This window comes from Ziziphus jujuba, chromosome 1, assembly GCF_031755915.1.
Source record: "Ziziphus jujuba cultivar Dongzao chromosome 1, ASM3175591v1".
Lineage (NCBI taxonomy): Eukaryota > Viridiplantae > Streptophyta > Magnoliopsida > Rosales > Rhamnaceae > Ziziphus > Ziziphus jujuba.
In genome coordinates, this window is record NC_083379.1 from 36,421,566 (window position 1) to 36,447,093 (window position 25,528).

At 30.4% G+C, this 25,528-nt stretch overlaps 2 protein-coding genes across 2 annotated transcripts; one reads left to right on the forward strand and one right to left on the reverse strand.

The window, feature by feature from the left end:
• Positions 1-2,023: 2,023 nt before the first annotated feature.
• LOC125420681 (NAD(P)H dehydrogenase (quinone) FQR1) lies at positions 2,024-6,272 on the forward strand. Its single transcript, XM_048467435.2, has 4 exons — positions 2,024-2,184; positions 5,280-5,373; positions 5,629-5,891; positions 5,993-6,272. Exons 1-4 carry the CDS (start codon positions 2,162-2,164, stop codon positions 6,222-6,224), a joined length of 612 nt encoding a protein of 203 aa, XP_048323392.1. The 5' UTR covers positions 2,024-2,161; the 3' UTR covers positions 6,225-6,272.
• Positions 6,273-12,016: 5,744 nt separating this feature from the next.
• On the reverse strand, positions 12,017-15,641 carry LOC125418255 (transcription factor bHLH123). Its single transcript, XM_048469148.2, has 7 exons — positions 14,976-15,641; positions 14,195-14,882; positions 13,970-14,083; positions 13,790-13,855; positions 13,437-13,502; positions 13,239-13,289; positions 12,017-13,083 (listed from the first exon to the last, which is right to left on the reverse strand). The coding sequence occupies exons 1-7, from the start codon at positions 15,299-15,301 to the stop codon at positions 12,934-12,936; spliced, it is 1,461 nt and encodes a 486-aa protein (XP_048325105.1). The 5' UTR covers positions 15,302-15,641; the 3' UTR covers positions 12,017-12,933.
• Between the last annotated feature and the right edge of the window lie 9,887 nt (positions 15,642-25,528).

Consider the following 25,528-nt stretch of genomic DNA (forward strand, 5'->3'; position numbering starts at 1 on the left):
AATTTAACCAAATTTTGGTCCATGCCTATTAAATTTTTGAGTCATACCTTTTTTTTTTTTTTAATATTTCAATAAAATTCTAATCTAAAAAGGAAGTGATGTGATTAATACTTTATGAATATGGTTGTGAAAGGCACATCAACTAATCAACCTCATTTTTAAATCATGCTTGTGATACAAATTATCATCCCTAGTTAAGATAAGGGGGACAGTAATTAAATCAAAATTATTCATTAATCTCTTTATAAGGAGTATTCCAAAAAAATAATAATAAGGAGCTCAAATATGGTCAAATGTTTTTTTTACTAAGGGAACAATATAAGGGGGGCGATGAGCTAAAAAAATCTTAATATATATGTATATATATATATATATATATATTATATAGGATGCATGACTAACATCATTTTTCTACATATTCATTTGAAAAAAAAAAATCATTTTTGTACATAATTCAACCTTTCGTAATTTTAAAGTTGTAATTTTTTTTTTTTTGGGTCCAATTTAAAGTTGTAAATTGCTTTCGTAAAATTTTAATAAGTTTCTAAACATAATGCTTTCACAAATTGAGGTTTTTGAACTTGAAGAGAATTTAACTTAAATATGAATCTAAATTAGGTAATATATATATATATATATATATATATAAGCGGATTTAGTTTTGATAACAGCACCATGTTACCCCTAAATAGAAAGACCCCATAGTGTTCATGCTGGAAGCATAGACATATCAAATAAATCTATTAATATATATATATATATATATATATATATATCAAATGTCATAAATCCTTATATAATTAATTTATATTTAATTATATTTATTTTTTAAATATTTTTTTATTTATAAAAAAAAATTATTTTTATATTAATATATTAACTGAAAAAATATTAATATATGACATTAAATATATTTTAATGCATGAGATATAAATATTTTAATAAATATATTGAGTTTTTGTAGCATGCATGTGAAACTGTAGTATCCAGCATAACCTTTTTTTTTTTTTTAACTTTTGATACAAGGCACTATTTATTTATTTATTTATTATATAATTTTTTTTATTATTATTTTTTTTTGCTTGAATGATAGAAGGCACTAATTTTTGCTCAATAGTTCTATCTCATCATAAATTACAATAGAGAAGCAATTAATTATTCTGAATAAAGTGGTAAACAGGGATTAAATTCATATATTAATTCATTCTAAACATGGGTTGGCATTAAAAAGACATCCATTACCAACTTCAGCATGGGTGTCTTGGCACATTGAACCCACTGTGATTTTGACTAAAAAATAAAATAAAAGTATACAAAATAATATTTAAGAGTTGGTGGGAAGGACATATTTGTCATTTCGTTGATTATATTATTTTGGTCAGCATGCAGCCTTTTATACGTCATCTCATTTTCTCCTCACCCAATTTCTGGAAGGAAAAATAAATAAATAAAAAGTCAAATGCCATCAATTTCCTTTCCCATCTCAAACCACCAAAAAAAATTTTAAAAAAAAAAAAGAAATTAAGAAAAACAATTTAACCAATTTAATGCATATCTTTATAAACTAACCTTATAATGAAGATTAACGGCTAACATTGATCATTACCTTACATTTCCAATCCTTGTCTTCACGTTTGAAACTCCTTCCATTTTGACTTCATATTTTGCACCTAATTAAAACCAAAATGATTAATTAATAACATAAACCAATAATATTTTAATAATTAAAAAAATTGAAACTTAAAAAAGAAAATAATATAATCTTCTAGAGCGTTTTAGTTTTGGAAGGAAGGATCAATGAAATGATGATGATGATGAGCGTGACACCACCCCACCATCATTAATCATTTTAACTCCTAATTAAAAAAAATATCAAATTAGAAAAGAAAAAAATTAGAAAAAGCCAAATTTGTTATTAGCTCCAATCAAATATAGAAACGACTTCGTTTCTCCTAGCTGTCAAATATCAGGTATTATAAATAATAAATAAATAATAAAAATCCCAAGGTACAACTATAAATAAGGCTTTCTGGGCCTTCTATCTCCCCCACCCATTTGGCGAATCGTCAACGTTCCCTAAATTTAGCAAAAAGAAGAAGAAGAAGAAGAAGAAGAAGCAGAAGAGAAAAGAAGAAATCGTAGACCACACACGATTCCATCAATGGCTACCAAAGTGTATATTGTGTATGTACTACTTTTCTTTCCCTTTTTTTCTTTTTCATCTATAAATTTTGTTTTCCTAATGTTACCCAGTATTGCCTGGAAATGTTCTTTGTTTTTTTAATCGCTTGTACTTTTTTTTTTGGGTGGATGGTTGGTTTTGTTCTGTTAAAGCTATGAACTCTTCTAGATAATAAAATTTACTTCTTTTTCATTTTAAAGACGATGGTTTGGCAATAATTTGAATTGGAAATGAAGCTGTGCTGTGGGATTTGGCTTTCTACTGCTTTTCGGCTTTGATTTACTCTAGGCTTCGCATAATCTTTGTTTTTTAACATTTTTAATTAGTGGGGTATTATATAAGTTGAGAAAGATTTAATCTTTAAAGTGTTTTTTGGTGGTTGTCTCTGTGATTTTAAGATTTAGTGGTGTGAAGAAGATTTTGGCCTTCTGTTCATAGTAACTGAAGAACTAATCTACTCCAATAGACCCAGTAAGGTCCTTCTTTAATTAGTAGTAGATTTCAAGATCTAAGGAGTTTGATGGCAGGAAGAAAACGAGTAGATAGTTGAGGAACCACAAACCACCCCTTTCTCACTTGAAGTTTCTGATGTAAATGTACAACCTTCATATTTTGGCTAATAAGCTTAGTCTGTTTTTTCCTTTTTCATTTATTATTATTATTTTTTTTGTTGGGTAATCACTACCAGCTTAGTCCTTGTATGTTCATATTTGGCTAGACAATTTCAGTCGTTAAATGCTACAAATTAGACAGAAGTAGAGGAAAACGACAAAATTAGTTGAGAACAGGAACATTTGCCTTGTTTCCCCCAGGAAGTTCTCTCTCTTGCTTTTTTATTCTTTTTATTTTATCCCTGGAATTTCTGTATGACATTACCTGTGTTAAATGTATTTAGATACTCCCAATCTGACGTGGAACAAAATTAGGCTTTATTCACCCTTTTACATCTAGCTTTGTAAGGTCCATAATATATAAAATCATATATTTAAGTTGGAATTACTTGGTGGTAAAAATGGTTTTACAAGACAATGAGATGCGGTGTTATCATCATTAGAATTAAGTAACTGTCAGTGTAATGATGCGGGTGGCCTGTTTTCTTTTTTTTCTTTTTTTTTGGCTTGAATCTCAAGTAAGATTTAGAAAATTAAAATGGTAAAAAGCAATTGTCTGAAGTTGATATTTGTGCTTGTAATTTTGAAGTTTTGTGCAAGCATGCCACTTGAAGGTCACACGTGTATTAAATCATTACAAATCAAAACACATACATATAAAACATTAGGCAATGGGCTTATTCTTTTATGTGACAGCTGTTCTTTGTTCTCTAGAAGACTGAAGTGACCAAATTAAATTCCCAGTTTGTGCGTACTGTTCAACTTATCTTAAATGGACAATCATACTCTGACTATTTGAACCATATCATATAACCTGATGGAATCATACCAATCTCTCTCTCTCTCTCTCTATATATATATATATATATTTATATATATCTGTATAATACATATATATTCACAACATAAAATTAGGTTGCTAACTGCTATGCTATAAAGATTTTATTGGCTAAACCTTTTAAGTTAGATTGGTGATCTCTGCTACAAGCCTTCTGCATATACGGAACATGCTGCATCATTGTTGTGTGAACATTCTGTGTGTGGAAGAATACCTGGCTTGTAATATATAGGAGTAAACTTTGTTGAACAGTACGCACAAACTGGGAATTTAAAGGTCAAGGCTGACAGAGTTCCTCGTTCTAGATATCATTTTCACCTTGCTGTGCCTGTGTAGTCTAGTCTATTATCAAAAAAACTGAAAAATAAGAAAGTTTCTTATGGATGGAAAGACATGGTGGGACTAATCTGATATTCAAGCATTCATCTTAAAGTTCCAAAGCTACCTTTACATTTTTAATAAGTGCATGGTTGTCTCTGGATTTTGTTCTATAAACTAGTTTCTTTTGTATTAGAGGAACCCATCTTGTTTACTTACTTTTGCATATTTGGGACGCCACTCATGTCTGTTTGAATCTTTAAGGGCCCATTTTTTTCCCTTGAAAATGCAGTGTATTTGTTTTTAAGAACCTTTTTATTAGATAGGTATCTCTTTCAGCAGCTTGGATAGTAACACTGATTGGCAGGGATCTCCTTCGATGATTAATCACACAGCTATTTAGGTGTTGTTAAAAGCACAACCTGTACATCCCAAATTTTATTGCCAATCTGCGCCTTTAAGTGTCCTCTTTCTATTGTGATGTTCAAGTCCTTATCGAGCAGTTATATCCTCTATATGCTCAGATTGATAGTGCATATGGATTATAATGGCTGTGGCATGGGCTTAATGGTAAATGTTATTAATCTTTTTGCTTGGCTATCTCATGGCCTTGTGGAATTCTCCAGGCAGGTGGTTATCATTTGTCAAGGACAGATGGTGCACCTTGATTCTTGGTAATAAATGTATTGTGTCTTTGGCAAGGAGAGATGACTTGTTAGTGAACTAGAACATGCAATTTCTTAGCAACTAATTTATGGTTGGTAGTGAATTTTTTGTGAAATTTAAACTCCCTATAACTCTAAACTTATCTTTAGATTTACACTGTGCCGCAATTAATCTCCAAAGAAACCAGAACATTGTATCTGATAGGTGAATTAAAATACTGTTTCTAGCAAAATAAAGAGGAAAAATTAAATCGATGTAGGATGGCTGTTTTGTGCTCACAATTAAGTAGGGATATGCATTTGGAAATCAGTTTATAACATGATCTGGAAATTAGAACAATGATTTATTTTTGGACAACGAATTAGAATGACGATTTATTTGATTGAGAATCTTATGTGAATTTACATAGAAATTAATTTTTATCCTATTATCAGCCATGAAAAAAAATTTGGTTTCTTTCTCACCATCTTAGTTATGCCTAAAACCGTTTATCTATTTATTTATCTTGGTAAATAAATGAACATTTATTCTACTAATACTGCTTTGCTCTTGGTTCTTGGCCATGCTTTTGTAATATATATTACATACATGTATAGTCACAAACACACGTATATATGCATATATGCAATCCTCTTGTTAATCAACGACTCTTTCTGCTTAATAGGTATTATTCCATGTATGGACATGTAGAGAAACTAGCAGAAGAAATAAAGAAGGGGGCTTCATCCGTTGAAGGTGTAGAGGCCAAATTATGGCAAGTAAGGATGCATGTTAACATTTGCCTTCCATTTTGCTGATGTATATATAACTACTAGATTTTATTTTAGCTTACTTTATTGATACACAGAGCACATTAAAACGAAAGAAATGAGTAATTTAGAAGGAAAGATACGTTCATTCTCTTGGAAATTTCATCATAAGCATGAAAGTATCTTCCTACTGTTTGACTCTCTTTTTTTTTTTTTTTTTTATTAACGTTCTGAGCTCAAGTAGTGTCTTCTTTGATAATGCAGGTCCCTGAGACACTACCAGATGAGGTGCTTGGAAAAATGAGTGCACCACCAAAGAGTGATGTGCCAATCATCTCACCAAATGAACTTGCAGAAGCAGATGGCTTTGTATTTGGCTTCCCAACTAGATTTGGTATGATGGCAGCTCAATTCAAAGCTTTTCTGGATGCAACCGGTAGCCTTTGGAAAGCACAACAGCTAGCCGGAAAACCTGCTGGGATCTTTTACAGCACTGGATCTCAAGGTGGTGGTCAAGAGACCACTGCGTAAGTTACACTCATTTACCTCTGCTTTGTATAATGTTTAGCTTCATGAAGACAAAAAATAAAAATAAAAAATAACGAAAATTAATAACAATTTGTTTTAGGTTGACCGCCATCACTCAGCTCGTTCACCACGGCATGATTTTCGTTCCAATTGGATATACATTTGGTGCTGGCATGTTTGAAATGGAGAAAGTCAAAGGCGGAAGCCCTTACGGTGCAGGAACTTTTGCCGGGGATGGCTCCAGACAACCATCTGAGCTTGAGCTGGAACAAGCATTCCACCAAGGAAAGTACATTGCCACCATCACAAAGAAGCTCAAGGGAGCGGCTTGATTCTAGTTCACCATAACCATACATTTTATTTAAAAAAAGAAAAAGAAACTTCCTTACATTTTTTTCTCCCCAGAATTTAATTTCTATATCTATTTGCTTGCAAATAATAATTCTTGCTCTATTTCATGTATGCTTTGTATGTGTGTCACATTAAAGTAATTATGTTAATGATAAAGCTTGTTTGTCCTTTTTATGGTTGCCATTACCGGCCTTTGGTATCTATTCACACACCTTCTTTATTTTTCTCTCCCACGTCAATCAGTCTGTTGAATGAAAACAAGCCAACATAACATAGAAATGTAATGTTTGGTCACATTTTGCTTTTAAAAATGGTTCTCAAAATAGAGGGAAAAAAAATATATATATATATATATATTTATATATATATTATGAAACTAAAAAGCACTTTGCAAATTGTTTTTACTTTCAAGGAAAAAAAGTTTACCTGGACCGTGTTACATAGGTCAGAGGTCAAAAGCGACGATATTTACAAATTGTTCTTCCATATATATTTTTTAAAAGATTTTAGAAACAATTCAAAACATGTTTTTGGTTTTCCATTTTTATCCGTAGAGAACATGATTTTTTGCTTTTAAAAACAGTAAACCATTGTGTAGTTATGTGGCCAAACAGACCCTAAAAAGAGAGATTTGAATTTGGGCAGCAAAGCCAATGTGGGTGTGACTTGTGAGAGGAAGATGAGCAGATACCTATTCAGAATATCAGCCTACCGAATTCCAAACTGTGCTGATTTATTGGGTTCTGGGGGACATATGAAAAGCTGAAAATAATAGAATCAATAATCTTTTCGATCATTCTTCTATCCTAATTCCAGCACTTGATTCTGGTAGCTAAAAATTCTAATGTTTGTTGCTTAGATAAAACCAAATATTATATGCATATAGAAGGTCGTGGAAAAAGGTAATATAAAAAGGGCAAGGATAACTCTTTTGATTGTTCCATTCAGGAAAAATAAATAAATAAATTTTACTTTAGTGCACCTCATAACTTTTGTTGAGTAGTCCATTTCAAATCATTTCGTGGGTCTAAATCCAATATATATATTCTTTTTTCCTTCTAAACCCTTCTTTAGAATTTCCAAGTATTCTTGTTTCCATCTATTCCTCCCAAAATATATGAGCAAATGCAAAAGAATCAAATGTATACGGAACACACATGCTAAAATTCATAATTCTCTATTTGGGTATTGACCATCAAATTTGTTAAATCTGAAATTTCTTTTCTACACATTAATTAAGCACCATCTTGTCAACTACCAAACATGGTTTAAAATTTTAGAAAACTATCTCACATTCTTTTCTTTTCTTTTTTTTCGCTTCAAAAAAAGGATATTACATTGAACCTTTGCTGCTTTTTGTCTCTGAAATGTTCCCCTTATAATTAAACACTCAAGACGGGTATATGTTGGGATTTTGAACTAGAAGATTGTGCAATTAACTTTCGGGGTTTCCTTTTGTTACTTTTTAAGTAATTTATTACTGGGGACAAGCTAAAAAATTTTGGCTTGTTGCAATCAGGCAGCTGTTAAAAACTGTGAAGATATATATATATATATATATTCTAAAATCTGGCAGTCGTTTCAATATCTATATTAGATCAAAAATACCGGTATAGTGTCATGTGAGGATGTCAGTTTCTTTCTCACTTTTCATGTCCGCTTTTTCTTCATCTTTTTCAATTGCCCGTATCCATGGGTTTCTATATCTGGTTTTTGCAGTATCAAATTCCATCGTTTTACAAGAATGAATGATTGAGAAGACGGACCTACCACAAAAATATTGTGACAACAAAGTTAAAGAGCCTTGGAATAGAATCTTAATTTTAAAAATTAAGCTATATATGTTAATTGATTTAGGTCCAGAATATTGTTTAATATGTATCTGCAAGTTAAAATTTTGCAGCTATCAACATCATAAAAAAATTTAAATAAATATACTAGATCGAAAGTTCTCTGATTAGGAACCTGATATAAATTTTTTTTTAAGTTTTTAATTTTCAGCTTTGGATATGCTATATCAATAGGATTTTTTCTGTGCATGATGGATTTTTTATTAGTGGCTTATTTATACTTTTAAGATCATTGTTTTTAAAATGTACTTTATTAAATTTAGATTTTTATATGACAAATGTTAAAAATTTTCACATTACATTTTATACATGTTTGTTAATATTTTTTAAGTTAAAATAAGTGCTAAAAAATAAAAAATAAAAACTTGATTATGTGTTTAGTTAGCAAAATTTTAGGGAATGCTTTTTGCATAAAATAAAATAAGCACGCGTGCTTCTAAGTGAAGCAAGTGGAAGAAAATGTTGCAGGCAACTTCGATAATGTTGGTGACATTCTGGAAAAAAAATATAAACTTCCAACATCGATAGGGATGGTGAAGGAATTTTCTTCCCCACTGCTGACGAAATTATACGGAAAATCAGTCAATGTTGTTAATATCGTTAATATCGATCAAATAACTGAAAAAATCAATGATTTTTCGACGATTTTCTTTAAATATATAGGCGATATTTCACAACAATTTTAGTGGCTTCGGCTGGGCCAAGTTTTGATTTTTAGCTTTTCACAGAGAAGAGAAAGTACATGGAGAAGAGAAAGATAAAAGCGCATACTTTCCTAAAAAATTAATCAGCTTTTCACTTAATGGAGTGGTTGAGTTAGTGACTTGGTATCTGCCCCTATTACATGGTGAGTAAATAAAAGACTAAAAAGTAGATTTTCCTTTTTTTCAATGTTAAATCTAGTATTACATATATAATAAAGAATCTATATATTAAGTAAAAGTGAAGCATAATTATTATTAGCAGCAAAGAAGTATATCATAGTGATTATAATAGATTTTTATCATGAGCTTATTTGGGTTCTTTTCTTTGCTTAATTGGACAGCTTCGAAAAATGAAAGGAAAATCAATTGAATGAAATTAGCTATGGAATCTTCAACAATGATACGGGTGACAAAATCATTGCCAAGATTCTATTTTAATTAGCCATGAAATGAAATGTATATCAATATCATCAGCAATTATGCTGAAGCATAAGGTGACAAAGCCTATAATATTAGAAACTTCTAAAAGCAAAACGGGGGTTTAAAAGGAATTTGATAGCGAGGTTCTAAGTGTATAAACCCAGTTGGTTGCCTGAAAATCACGCAACAGTTAAAAGAGTTGTTATTTGAAGGGACTGAAATGTGAGGGAATATAATCTTACATATATTAAGCCAAGCATTAATCAATAATTATAAATGGAGACAAAAAGACCTTAATATATTAACATCCAAAATCTTTTTTAGAGATTGAAAATTAGTACAAATGAAAAAGAATGTGATAGTAACTTATAAAAGTACTGCCTTTCACGGACGACAATATAGTAAGCATTTTCATACAATAATTTTAAATTCGAATTTTTATATTTGGAAATTAAACAAAAATAAAAAATCATGAGAAATACTTTTAGATACATTTGAAAATTAAACAAAAATAATAATAAAAGATGGAAAAAAACCTTTTAGAAAGATCGATCAAGTTGATTTTTATTTTCTTTATAAAAAAATAAAATTTCAAAAAACAAAAGAAAAAGAAAAAAGAATGCCTCGTTTTGCAACTAATTTACCTGTATATATGATGGATAATATATATTATTTACATACATAATCATTTATCAATATATTAATAAATATTTATATATGTATATAAACAATCAGTTTTCTTTATAATTTTTTAATAGAATTTTTATTATTAATTTTTAAATTACATTAAAGATTAGAATTTAAAAATATTTTAATAATTTATATAAATTTAGTAATATACTAAACTTTAAAAAGAAATAAATTCTATTTAATTACTATTATATAAATTCTAATTATATTTTTAAATCTCGATCCTTCAAATAATTTAGTAGTTGATAAATAAAATTTTGATTAAAAAAAATCAGAACATCATAATAGGAGAAAATCTGTATATATAGATTTGCACCCTCGAGTTAGGATCTCCATTTTTCCATTTTCTAGAATGGAGCTTTCTTGTAACTTCAAATTTTCCTACCTTTTATTATTGTGTTGGAAAATTTTCCATATAAAATTGCTTAGGTAGAAAGTATTTTCGCTGATTCAAGCAAAGGTATGCATGAAGTGGAGCACATGCATCACTGCTGATGCATTAAATATCTATATAAAACTTATTATTTGGAGAATTTGCTTTTGGCCCAAAAATTTTTTAAAAAAATAAAATTGGTTGAAGTGCAAGGATTGGCAGTATGTATAGCAAATGCTTGAAATCATAATCTATATATATATATATATAAGAGCTGGTAAACTTTTTAAGTAAAGACAAATATAGATGGTAAAAACAATTATAAGTCTGTTATATGTGGTAGTCACGTGGCACTTCCTCTATATATGAAAAAATTATATTAGCATTATAATGATTAATTCTTAGAAGCTTTTCTTTGCATTCATTTGTCACTATGTTTCTGACAACCATGATGCCATATAAACAAGATATTCTACAAAACTCTTCAACCAATTATTTCATGACCAAGAGGTAGAACAGATATTTAGATATATGTTAATTAATCAAGAAGTTACCATGTACTTTTTTCAAATTGAAGACTTTCGCTTTCATCTGATTTTTGTTTTGTAATTTATGTGTCTTCTTAGATTAAAGTTGTTTTGTAAAGAATTAGTGAATGGATTATCTATTCATTAAGTATATAAATTCACTTTCAAATAAAAAAAAGTTAAAAAGCTCGGGTTATGTCTGCATACTTATAATTGACTTATCAAATAAAAAAGCCTAAAGTCGAAATAAATAAGATAAAGGAACAGGAAAGGAACCAAAAAAAATAAAAGAGAGAGAGGCATGGGAGACTATTTCTTAATTTGAGTATTATGTTTTTAATTTTTTTTTCTTAACAGTCTAAATTGTATCAATTCTTTTTTTTTTTTTTTTTTCGCGACAAAAATTTTATCAAGGTTTAAGTGTACAAATTGTTTAGCAACCCTAATGTATTCATATAAGTGTACAATTTGTGCAAAAAACAAGAAAATTGGTAATCAAAATAGTTGATTCTCTCTTCGAATGTTATATTCAAAAAATAATAATGATAATAATAGTAAATCAATAATGCTATGTTATGGGTATTAAATTGTTTAATAGTGACATATTATTATTAACTTTATTATGTTTCAGTCATATTATTCTCAGAAAAAGAAAAATTTCACTTAATCCAATTTATATTAATTTTTAATCAATAAAATAATAACATGGCCATTAATGAACAATTTTATATCTATAGCATTGATAAGAAATACAGAGTTAACAAGTAACAAAATGCTTCTTCTTTTTTTTTTTTTTTTTTTTTTACTGCTTTTAATAACCATTTGAATTTTTGTATTTTGTATTTCATGGCCAATTTCATTGTACATTTCCAGCCATGATATATCTAAATTTTAAAACATAATTTCTAGATTAACCCAACAACAATCTGGTACAAAAAAGAAAAAAAGTGGATAAAACAAGGACAATTTGATAATTTCCATTGCTCGAAAAAAGATTTTTATTTTCTTTTTTTCTTGTTTTCTTTTTTTTTTTTAATTAGTGAAAGAGAAAGAGAGGTTCAGGGTTTGGCCTTCTCTTCAGCTTCCAATAGAAGCCCTTGAATGTGACCATTAGAGAAAAAGCACAAAGCATGACTGATAGCATCTACAGAAATAGATTTTAATTTCTAATCATGAATACTACAAAAACAAAAAATAAATTATGGAAAATATAAAATATGAAAGGGAAAAAAAAAATCTTCAAAAAGGAGGAAACTGTGGGCCACCTTCTGACTTCCACTAACATATTCCAAACACATAAACAAATCAAAAAGTGAGATTTCAATCAAACGCCATCCCCACACTCACTCATCCTCCCGATTCTAAAATTCAATTATTCCCCTTCCATTTTTTCTTTTCTTTTTTTTTTTTTTTTTTTTTTCCCTCTTAAACTAAAGGTGGTGCCAGCTCTATTCACAATATAGCAACAAAGGAATAAAAGCTCCTTTATCTTCTACTAATTAAAACTCTCACTGTTAATTAATTAATCAACAACAATTTTTTGGGTTTCTCTAAAACTAATTAAAAAAACAAAACAAAACGAAACAAAAAAACATTTTTTTCCCTAAGTTGAGCATCTATTCTCATTCCCCCTAACCCACCTCTCTAATCATAATTCATCAATTATTACAACAAATTAAAATGCTTCCAAATGGTCCCAATATTGGGCAAACCGTGCATCATTTTGCCTGTAGCTGGCCCAACAACGGCATGTACCTTGGGAGGGTCATTTCCTTTTCTTTCTCTTTCGCCAATCTTATTATATCCTTTCCATCCGAGACTGGTACAGATATGTGGGCATATATGTTTCTCTGCCCAGCTAGCTAGCTTTTTTTTTTCTTTTTTTTTTTTTTTTTTTTTTTTTTGGCCCTTTCATCTTATCATTCCCCAACCTGCCCTAGGGTTTTGATTAAGATATCACAACACTACTATACCTAGCTAGTTGCAGAGAATAGGTTCTTCTTCAATCTTAGCTTTCCCCTCCTCCTCAAGAGAGATCAAAAAAAAAAAAAAAAAAAAAAAAAAAAAAGAAAAGAAAATTTCATATTCCACCATTTTGTTTTTTCTTCTTTCTTTCTTGATCATCTCTATCTGTAAGTTCCTCCAAATGTTGGTGTCCAAAAATCAACCGTCGTTTCATGTGTCACTGGGAATGTGCTCGATACCGGCACCAAACATAGTCCTCTGCTTCTAAGATCTTGCTTTGGACCTTCAGGATCCTTTGATTTATCTGAACTCTGCAAATTTTTTTTTTTAACAAATTAATTAGAGTTTTGAACACAATCAAACTTTGAGTACTACTGATATATACATAAGCTAATTAATCTGCCACCTTATTAAAATGGATAATAATATCATATATATATAGGAGGAAGGAGAATATTAATTATACCTGTTGATGCGGTATGGCGGATCCACTTTTCATGTATGGGGTGCTTAAAACCTGATTTTTTTTTTTTTTTATGAGAAAAGAGAAAAATATGAATTAGAAAGATTTCCAAAGAGAATGACGTGCATTGTCGTTTAATAATTTTTCTTTTAGTATCATATACAAACGATCGAGAATAGCAAAGCAAGGTGTTGAACTTACAGTGACTTGTTCATGGAGGAACTTGATGTACTCAATAGCTTCAGAGAGCACTGAAGCTGTATCAGTCTGACAATCATTCACAAAATAACATAAATTAGTATCCCTTCATGCTAAAAGCTTCTTTTTTTTTTTTTCTTTTTTTTTCTCTTTTTTATGAGTTCAGAAAGAGAATGATCTCTCTCTCTCTCTCTCTCTCTCTCTCTCTCTCTCTCTCTCTCTCTTTCTCTTTCTCTTTCTCTTTCTCTCTCTCTTTATCTTTCTCATTCTCTTTCTCTTTCTCTTTCGCTCTACACTATGTTTGTGAAAGTAAAGATAGAGAGAGTAGATAAGCATTTGAGAAGGCTTAATTTTACCTTTCCGAAAGGCGAAACCAATTGTTGGAGCGCAGTGATTCTGTCCCCCATCTTCTCTTTTCTCACCTAAAGTTCAAAGCTAACAAGTTTCTCATCCATGTCTATGATAAAAGCAACCAAAATTTTTAAAAAAATTTAAAAATAAAAAAAAAAAGTTTTTGATTGCTCTTAATGTTGTACCTTAAAAGCTGGCAAAGGCGATGCTGTTTCATTTCGAGGTCTTTTCGATGCGGCTTCGTTCCCACTTTTCTTCACCACTGCTGCTGCACTCGAATCCCTAACCTCTGATATATTCTGCTCATAATATACACCACCCAAAAAAATAAAAATTCTATACGGATTCAATCATGATATATAAAAGATCAAAACCCTAATCATATATTAAAAAATTACACTTCTACCTACCTTTGGTTTTTCCTCGAAGCTTTGCGTGGGAAACTGGGGTTGCAATGACGGGAAAAAGCCCGGTCTGACCTCTTTTATGGCTGCTTCAGACGCATTCCAATACGGAGCGTTATTAGAAAAGTGTAAATGGTTGTAAGGTTGTTGTTGCTGCTGCTTTGGTGGTGAACCAGTTCTAAGAAATTGAGGTACTTTAGACCAAGTAGAAGGCTGCTGCTGCTGCTGATGATGATGATGATGATGAGGGAGTTCATTAATAGAGCCGATTCCGTAAGTAGTTGCGGGATAAGGAAAACTATTAGAGCTTGAAGATTGCTGATTATTATTGTTATTGTTATTACTAGTATCAGTTCCACCAAACAATCCTTGTAAGATGGTTGATTGATTTCCATACAACGCTGCAGCAGCAGCAGCAGCTGAATCCATCTGAAAACTCGAAGTTATGGTGCTGTCGCCCGAGCTATATTGAGGGCTAAACTGAGACGATTGATCTAAAGAAAACCCTCCTCCTCCTCCTCCTGCTGATCTGTTCGACGTTGAATCCCCTCCTGCCGCTGCTGCTGCAAATAACTTGTGATCTCTCCATTGAAGCTGCTGCTGCACACCGCCTTCTTGCTGGAAGTTTGCATTGGCGTTCATGTTTTCTTGTAGAATTGATCGGAAACTGCTCTCTGCTGACTTTTCACCTCTACTGCACACATTCGAATTAATTCATTTCCATGGATTTTGACCAAATGATAAAAATAAAATGAGAAAATTAATATATATACATATATAGACTTACAATAAAGCTTGATTCCAATCCATAGCCTGAGTAGAAAGGCCTAGACCCATCATATGCAAGTTGGGATCGGCCGCGCCGCCACCGCCGGAAGAATCCGAGCCTTGAAGCTGTGGCTTCTGGATATCGTGGAAAACCATGGAAGTACCAGAGACAGATACAGAATCCATGGGAGACCTTGCTTTGATACTATCCACCATATCTGTGGAAGACCATCCAAAGCTACCTAAGCTATTGAGAGCTGAAGAAGATGGTGATGTACCGGCTTCGAACCTCGATGTTCTTGATGATTCCCACCAGTTACCGCTTGTCTGATATTCATCTGCCATGGCTGCTTTGGGGAAAAAAGAAGTTTAATTAAAGCTCAAATAAAGTACTAGTACTACTTGTGTACTTTATTTGTCTGTGGTTTAAATTTTTTTGGGGGGTTGAGATTCTTTCTTCTTTCCTCTTTCTTGTTGTTGTTGTTGGTCTTAGCTAGACTGTGCTATTTGGTATCTGGCTAGCAGTTTGTTTGTTGCTGTTGTTGTTGTGGTTCCAATAAGATGATGAAAGCGGTTCGCTACATCTCACTCGGTATTTATATATATTTGTAGGTGGAGTTGAACCATCTGAAAGAATGAGAAGAGAGAGAGTAGCAATGAAAGAAGTAACCGGAAAGTGGTTGACATTTCAGGGGCTGATTAGACAAGGGAAAGGTCAATTTGAAACTAAATACTTTCTTTTTTTCCTTTTTAAAAAAATAATAATAATTCTTGATTTCTTCAATTTTATTGTTTATTTTTTTAAATAAGGATTTTTTTTTTTCTATTTAATTAATCCAATAGCAAAAGATAAACATGTATTTGTAATGTGTGGCACTTCTTTTGTCCAATCATGTCATGCCAGGTTGGCCTGATTCACAAAGACACTCCACCTGTGGAAGTAAGAAGACAAATGGGTTCATTTCATTATTTGCTTTGGGGGTATTTTAGTAATTTTAAAGAATTCATTTGTAGAGGGCAAGCCTCTTTTTAGGAGCTATGATGGAGCAAAGACAAAAGGGAATACTCCATGTTACTAACAGTGTGGTGGTGGTGTTCTACACAATAATTTTAGCACCTCTTTTTATATATAATACATTGATTAATTTTATGATTTGAGGAACCCAACTGTCCTCCTTAACTACGAGCTACAGCAATAAACTGAAATATATACTTAGCTTTTATTTCAGGTTGAAGCAAATTTCAAAAGTTCTTTATAATTTATAGGACGTGTCTTAAAATATTGAATGTTAATTTTTATTTTTATTTTTATTGTTTTTATAAAGTAAATTTATCCATGAACAAATGTCAAATTGATTTATAATATATATATATATATTTATATATATTTAATTCCTTTACGAAAAAAAAAAGAAAAAGATCCATCCTCCTTTTAAGTTTCTGTTAGCTAGAGTTTGAATATTTATCATTACATTCACTATTTGCATACAGAGATTATATGGGTAATGTTATATCCTAAATATACATAATTTGCCCGTTTTACAAAAACCGAATTTACCAAATATGAGATTAATTCAATAACTGCAAAGATAATCAAGCAGAGAATCACAGACAATTTCGTAAAAATTCACAAAAATTATGGCGTGAGAGCCATCCCAAAAGAAATCTACATGTAATAGTTTGATTATTGACCTGAGCATGGTGTTAAAAAAGATAAATAAATAAATAAATTTGTCGGTGAATGACTCGAAATCAATTAATCTTTACATTTTTTTTTATTTGTTTCAGTAGAAATTTCTTGTACCTTACGTTCATTTAATAAAGTTGTCAAATTTGGAATCAAATGCATGTGTTGCGTATGTCGTAAGTTAATTAGAAAAACATAAGAATTCAATAAGATTGACATTCACCAAAACTTGTAGTCAAGAAATTTAAGAAACCAACCTATATATTCAAGTTTCAAATGCTGATTTTATTGTCAAAAATACTTTTTGCTTTCTAATGCGTGTGGAAAATATAACATCCTACAAGCCCTTACCAAGTTGATAGTCATAATTAGGTAGAGATTGCAACAGGTAGCCTAAAGTTAAATTTACTTTTTCCCGGGAAATAATTCAATTGTGAATAAATGCATCCTCACCCCTCCAAAGCTATCCAAATACCTGATAAATTTTATATGAAAAAGCAATTAAACAATCATGAAACATAGGGATTCAATGATTGTAGCTAAACTGAGATCACTAGAGTTGCTAATTTTCTTAGGGAAACAAAATAAATAAACAAAAATAAAAACTCATATATAAGATTTATTCTCAAATTAAAAATTAGAAAAAAAAATGAAAATGTTAAAGAAATACTAGCCTAGAATTTTACTCCAAAAATTGGTTTGGTCAACTGTTGATTATATAAGTGTATGATTATCGTTTTAGGCACCAAAAAAGATTTTCTGCTTACGTTAACGTATGACCCCTGCACTCTTAATTCTGTTTTTTGGAAAGACTTAATTTTGTCGTGTTTCTTTTGTCAATGGATTATTACCACGAAATATTATTTGATTAGCATAAGAACTTGGATTCTAATCGTACGACTTTTTGTGGAATATAGACCAAAAAGTTTGAGTGAAAAAAAAAAAAAATCAAAGGGAAAAGCTATATAGATTTAAGTATATTTTCACAAACTACTTTGAATATTTTGCAAACTTTTTATCAGATTTCCATTTTTCTTGTAATTTGAAATATTTTCATACTTGCTATTGCATTTTCAATTTTCATTTTTTATGAAACTTACCTGTAAATTTTATTTTCTTTCTATTTTTTTTTTCCTTTTTATATAATTAAAGAGAAAATTGATATAAAATTTTATTGGTAAAAAAACAAAATATGTAATCTAAGAAAATATATAATAAAATTAAAATAAATAAATATTATCATTAGAAACTCTAATTATTTAATTTAATTTTAATATATTGAATTTACTTAGTTGTTGGGTAGTTTTACGCATTAATTTGGATTTAATTACATATTTTGTACTAAAAAAAAAGGAAGAAAGTGCCAAAAAAAAAAATTGAGATTCAAAGGAAAATGTCTAAAAAACGAAATGAGAATAGACTGGAAAGTATGCAAAGTTTGAAATTTCATAGGAGGTTTTGCGAAGTTAAATTTTCAAACTTAAAGAAAAACGGTTATGAAATGGACAGCAAATTGTATATCAAATAGTCTAATTGTATAATACTGGTTTAAATCCCAGCCAGTATAACTAACTTCTAATTTGACCAAATAAATAAGTGCCAAAATTGTATGTATATGTTTGGTGTAATGACAAAAACTACAAAGAATACATTTTTTTATTCAAATTCAAAACTTTAATCTAAGTCAAATTTCTAATTCATTGTGATTAATGAATTGAAATTGAATAGATAATAATAATATAATAATAATACTAAGATTGACAAGACATATCAAAATTTTAAAGTATTACCTTAATAATTTAAAATTAAAATCCTAGTCGGACAATGAAATTATTTAAGTATAATACCTATTCTATACAGCCATGCTTGATATATATATATACATATATATATATATATATATATATATATATAAATATTGGATTTCTTGGTGGGTTTAACTATTCATGCAATATGCTAAAAATGATTCATATAAAAGTTTCTAAAAAATGACGAAAAAAATTATAGTGCATCCAATATTACTAATTTTGACTAGGAAAAATATTTATATTAAGCAAGAAGAAGTATTTGTTTTTGTTTTTGTTTTTTTATACTTAAAAAAGGCAGCCGAGATTACTAATTTTGACTTAAGAAGATATTATAGGGGAGGGAGGTGGCAGAGGTAGCGGGGTTAGACAGGAAGCGGAGTGAGACCATTGGCGTCGTACTCGATTTTTGTTTTATTTTATATTTTTTTAAAGGAAAAAAAAAAGACTATGACTTTCGGAAATAAGGGTCAACGAGTGGGCTCCACGCGGCGTGCACGCGTGCGAAGACACGTGGGCCTACATGAAAATTCCACAGCTCCTCTCTCTCTCTCTTCCCCTAAGAGTCAGAGCCCTGAAAGTGACTGATTATTGTATATTCTCCCGTCCTAATCATTTGGCCTACACGCCCCCACTCACCCACCCCTTCTTCTTCTTCATCTTCTTCTTTCATTTCCCTCATCACCGCCTCCTTTGAATTTTTTTTTATATTATTTTTTTAACCTCTCTCTCTCTCTCTCTCTCTCTCTTTTACATATTTCAATTTCACCCCCTCTTCCTGTTTGAGTAAATGCCTCTGAGAGATATACACCGTTAAAAACTCCTTTCCGCCAAATGAGCTTAGAGTTTTAGATGACGGGAGCGTACAATTTTTTGATCTTGGATTGGGTAAAGTGCTGATCAGTGTACATTTTCCCTCCCTTGTCTTCTTCGATTATCCCAGTGGAAGTCGGTCAGACCATGTGAAATTTGAAAAGGGGTCAAACTAGGCTGCAAAAATTCACCAGGCTTTTTTTTCCCTCACTCATTCTGTGCCTTGATGATCAGGTTCTTGATGGGATATATGCCCTTTTTTTATATGGGTATTGGATGAAAGATCTTAACAATTGGATCATGATGAAGAAATCATATAAATTAATGAGCCAACGAGAGAGAAAGACAAGGGTGACAGAGTGTATTTGAGCCATGCATGCAGGCAGTATCAGAATTAAGAGTAACACACTTGATCGATGACTGATGGACCTATATGTTGAAAACCCAACTCTGATTTAGCTTAATTGCATTAATTAATGGATGGATAGTTAGGTTTAATTAATGTAGTATTTGTTTTTGGTTTTGTTTAATGTTCTTTATAATTTTCTCTCTTATAGAGCGCTTTCTTTATGCATATTTTATAAAGAAAGCAATTGAGGGAAGTAATTTAATTTTCCTGTATTGCAATTAATTTGCAGTGCTTGCAATGACCAAATGTATATGGATTCCAAAACTGATCTTCCTTCCTAGCTAGCTAGTTGCGTCTTTCATTTGAATTAAAAAAGGCATACCCTACAAAAATTGGTGGTTTGGTTGAACATAGTTTTTTTAAAAAGATAAAACACTACATATATATATATATATAGCATAAATATATCTAGTTTTTTTAAAAAGATAAAACACTACATATATATATATATATATATATAGCATAAATATATCGGACGACCAATCTTTCTTTTCCCTTTTTCTTCCATTTTTTTGTTAATTTATATATGGTAATACTTAGATTTTATAGTAAAAACTAAAATGGGAATACATAGCTAACATGCATATAGCTGCCTCAATTTTAGTAGAATGATATTGACTAATTTTCATCTACCTGCACGCACTAGCTTTAGGCATAATTATCAACCAAACAATGAAATTAACATTATTAAACTAGTACAAAACACCACTACTCTACACATACTCTACACTCTATAATCAAAAAAGATTGATAATAAAAAGGAAAAAAAAAAAAAAAGAGAGTTGAACATATTATTTAGCATATCAATTAATTATGAAGAGTGTCGATAACTATCTAAAATAATAATTAATAAAGTAGATAATGCTAATTAATAATAATATTAATGTAGACAAAGTTTGTGGGTTTTAATGGCGGTGGAAGGATAAAGGTTAAGTTAATAATGGACCAAAATTTTACGGAACTAATGACAAGTTTCAATTAAGAACCAAATATCTAATTCATCATGCAATTAGAAAGCTATAAAAAACAGCCAGTTACAGATGGACTCGTTATGCGAGATTAAAAGAATTTGGACAAAAACAACAACAACAACAAATATTTGATGTCATCTTGATGTAAGCTTGAGGTGTCTCGCTAGCCGACAAACCCCAGAGAGAATTCACTTAGATTGAGACACCAAGTAGTGACATCCCTAATGTAAGATAAAAAAAACAAAAGAAAGGGGGGACAAGGCACACGAGTGAGGGATGAGTAAGGATGAGTCTCTCTCAAGTACAAGCTGACTGCAGTAGTCACACACACACACACACACAAATGACAAAAACAAATACAAATCACCTTACCCTGTGTCTACGACTATGACTATGAGAGAGACCATATACCCTGTCTTTCTTTCAACCCCATGTGATTTTATTTATTTATTTATTTACTTTTTTGTCAATTCCAACAACTTGTCCTAATTCATAATATATTATTATTAAAAAAAAAAAAACAAAAAACAAATGCACAGTTTAATAATTTTCATTTATAATATCTTTCTTAAGGTCAACCACAACCGCGTAATCGATCATCCTTTAGGGATGAAATTACTTCTTCGACTCTCACCAAACTTGGTCTTCTTTTTTCATACAACTAGATTAATTGATTGGAAGAACAACATAGTTATTAATACTATATTTATGATTATAATATATATTTTTAAGTCAAATTAAAACCACTATAAGCCTAATCATAATCGATGTTATTTGATAAATGTTAATTTGATGTGATAGATTCTTTGTAGTGAAAACACACAAGGAAAGGAGGCCCATGTGTTTGCTAAGTCATAAGTCAATAAGTTATTTAACCATTTAAGAGATAAGTCAACTGACATTATTTTGGAGGTTGACTAAGAGAGGGTGGTGAACTTTCGGGAGCAAATTGGATGGCTCGTATTGATAGGTTTTGACTTTGATTTAACCAATTGAGAATTTTGGAAAGATTACCTTCTTTTTCCTTTTATTTTCTTTGTCTTTAGAAAAAAAAAGAAATTTTTCTAAGAATAACAAAAGTTTTTAGCGAATATTTTTTTCTACTCATAAACCTTAGTATATATGTGGCAACAGAATATGTGAATCAAATTTAAAGTTTTGAAGGAGAAATACTATATGTATATTTATATAAAGATATATTCAAAATATAATTTTCACTTTATTATATTAAGTATCTATTAACATAATAATTGTTAAAAATCAATATACTGTTGAATTAGAATTTTAATTTTAAATTATTAATTGAACTTTTTCGATACTTAGTAGACAGTATATTTTTGTCTTATATTGCGGAAATTCCCAACTCAACATTAGTCTATATATAAAGTTTCAATAAATGAATCATCTTCAACAGAATTAATTAAACTGGTCCTATGTATTTTCATCTACATGTGCATCGCGTTTTGCACTGCTTCATGACCAGACAAACCGGTTATTCTCCTACATGTGTATCAAAAACCATGTGAATACCGAAGATTACAAGTATACCGACAATCCTTTTTTTTTTTTTTTCTTTCTTTCTTTCTTTATTATTATTATTACTATTTGTGCTTTACCACAACCTTCTTTACCTAACTTATTGTGTGAACCTTTGTGCACACACATCAAACTTGTCAATACCAAATTGATTAAAACATTATCGGTGATCAGAAATAATTATTAGTTTTATGGTTTTGAAAAATAAAAAGTTTATCTTAAAAAGAATAATTATACATGTTCTATAGTTTTTTTTTCTTTCTTTTAATCTTTAGCCTCCATTTTAGTTAAAAAAGAAATTATGTTTCTAAAATTAATTATAAAACTAATAGTTTCTTTAGTTAATACATAATCAAACAATTAATTCCATCCCTTTGTCTTTCAACCTAGCTATAGAAGTTAGGGCAAAGTCCTGAAAATTTGGATAGCTAAAATTAACTAAATATAGCAAGGACGTTCGATGATTTTAGCAATTACTTTATGCAAAACAAATTTGCTCCAAGACAATTTTAATAGAAGAGAGACAAAAAGGACTTTGGACGTTTTTCTCAATGTGGGAGACCTAAAAAAGGAGTGCATAGCTTTGGTGTTTGTTGATAATAATAATAATGAGAAGAAGAATAGTAATAAATAATATAAATCTATTTGAAAATTTTTTATTTTTTATTATTTATTTATTTATTTCTTTTGCTTTGTATCAACCTCCTAATAATATTCTTTCTTTTTTTTTTTAATTGTAGTCCGCCGCTTACTCGCCCACCAGAAGGTACTGTGTCCATAAATAACCCCACCAATGTTATATTTATATGTAATATATATTTATATATAAATATATATCAAGAGAGACCAACCAAGACTTCCACTATGTTCATCTGGACTGCACAAATCCGTATATTTTAGCCGAAAGACTGTTAGACAACTTTCTAAAAGTTGGCTTCCCAAAGAGACAAAGGGTTATGGATATGTATATTCAAATTCTATCAACTTGAAAAAATTTTCAATCGGATACATCATTGAGAATTGGAGGCAGAGAAACCCATAGATAGTTTTTTTTTTTTTTTTTTTCTTTTCCTTTTTTCCAATCTTGAAAAACCCATAGTTTCTTATTCCAGTAAGATTCGTAAATTGGCTCAGAGGCAACATAATATATATTATACGTTTCTCTTAGATTTAGCATTGTTATCATGATAATATATTTAATGTATAACACAACGGCTAAATCTTAAAACGTGCAATATTAACCAAATGTGAATGCTCTTTAATTTAAAGTTAATTTGTCTAAACTAATTATTGTGATCCTTTTGTGCTGACCCCTTTTTACCCCATCCTCTTTTTTGCTTTATTTTTATTTTGCATACATGATTTATATGTATGTATAAAAGACAAGATAGTTACCAATAGTATAGCGTAAAATTTAATTTTTTATTATTATTTATTATTATTATTATTTTTTTTTGTGTTTTGGGGGGGGGGGGGGGGGTGTTGAGCCTTCTATGACCATCTCTCTTTTCATTGACTTAGGCAAAATTCTGTGGTTTTGAAAATTTGAAAATGAAAAATTTCAACCATAAAGAAAGAAGGTCTTGGGGTTTCAATAAGATGATGATAGGTGAATTAATAATTTGACTAGTGGGATAGTGTCTTGTCACCAAAATGAGTCTAACCCAAGCTGGTGGGGTTGACATGGATCTTGACCCTCTTAGATGAAACATTCCTTTAGTCATCTCCTTTTGGGGCCCTCACCTATCACGAAAACCTTTCTTATTGTTAATCCTATAATATTTGAGGACATGAGTTGAATGCTGATTTCATGCTTGTCCTCTTATGCTTTTGCTTCCATAAATAAAAATAAATATTCATTCTACAATTTTTTTAATGTGTCCTCTTGGACTAGTCTGTCTGTGATTGATGTATCATTTTAAATTTCCTTAATTCTTTTCTTCTACTGGAGAGTAGCACCACGCTTACTTTAAAAAATTCCTTTCCACAAAGTATATTATCATCGGTTTGGTTTATCCTCGCGTGTTTCAATTAGTTCCACAAATTGATTTTAATTTTACTTTATCAAATATCTACACATATATTTCCAACGCATGCCAACTAACCCATACCATTATACCCTAATAGTCTTCTTCTTTTTTTTTTTTTTTTTTTTTTTTCCTTCTTCAAAGAAATGATTAATTGAGGAACCATTCACATTTAATTTTAAAAAATCACTCTTCAATTTCCACAACCTCACACATGTATATGAATAAAACAATATTACTTGTGGATTTTTTTCTAGTTGGCATTGGTGATTAGGATTAACGAGTTTGTTGGTGTTGGAAATTTGTTTAGCCTAAATACCATCTTCATTTGGACAATATTCCTGGGACCTTGAGCGTTTTTACTTATAACACCGCTACATGCATCCAACAAGGTTAAGAAAGGAAAGTAGTGCAATTGGGAGTAGGGATGAGCAAAAAGTGATCTAACCCAACAAACTCAACCAAACCAAATTGTTTGGTTTGGTTTAGTTTGATTTTTTTTTATCACATAACAGTTCAACAAGTTTACAATATTAAAAATGCTTGGTTTGATTCGCTCGTTGGGAGTTTTTTTATCCAAACCAAACTGAATACAATAAATATATGAATTATTTGAATAGTTTTATTATAAATATCGACATGGCATTTATTATTGGTTAGTTTCTTTTTGGTTAATATTGTTATATTAAAATCCCATCAAATCATATTATCAATAAAATATTACCAAATATAAAATTCCATCAAATTCTAAATTATTGGATTTCTCTCATATTTTCCTTTTCCACATTTTTCAAATTTCCATAACATCACCCATTTGATTTCCTTCACATCACCATTCCAAAGCCTCCCCATCTAATTTCCTAATACCATTTCACAATTTGACCAAATACCTTCAAAATTGAAAACCCTAGCCACCTCTCACCATTCACCACCACCACTTCTCGACTTGCACTAGCCACAAACCAACAACAAACAAGCCACCACAACCAACATCGTTACCACCACCTTCTTGTCATCACCACCATGAGCTTGACCGTAACTAGCAACGTTGAGAACTAGCAAGAACCGGCAATGACTTCCACTACATGAACAAGCAGCCTTAGATTTCAAGCCCTCCAAGTAAATCGCCAACCTCAAATTTCAAGCCCTCACTACAGATCAATAATTCCAAATTTCAAGCCCCCCATACAGATTTCAAGCTTCATTTCTTTTTCTTTTTTTTATTAGTCAGTTTCTATTCTCATCCTTTTCTATTTTAAAATCCCCTTTCGCATGCACAACCCAACCATGAAACTGAATACTAATTGCTAAATTTCATTTTGGT

Coding starts and splice junctions, on each gene's coding strand:
- LOC125418255 (XM_048469148.2), bottom strand. CDS start 15,301: ATGGCAGATGAATATCAGACAAGCGGTAACTGGTGGGAATCATCAAGA. Junction 14,883..14,975: donor GATTGGAATCAAGCTTTATT/GTAAGTCTATAT, acceptor GAATGTGTGCAG/TAGAGGTGAAAAGTCAGCAG. Junction 13,856..13,969: donor CGCCTTTGCCAGCTTTTAAG/GTACAACATTAA, acceptor TTTGAACTTTAG/GTGAGAAAAGAGAAGATGGG.
- LOC125420681 (XM_048467435.2), top strand. CDS start 2,162: ATGGCTACCAAAGTGTATATTGT. Junction 2,185..5,279: donor GCTACCAAAGTGTATATTGT/GTATGTACTACT, acceptor TCTGCTTAATAG/GTATTATTCCATGTATGGAC. Junction 5,374..5,628: donor TAGAGGCCAAATTATGGCAA/GTAAGGATGCAT, acceptor TTGATAATGCAG/GTCCCTGAGACACTACCAGA.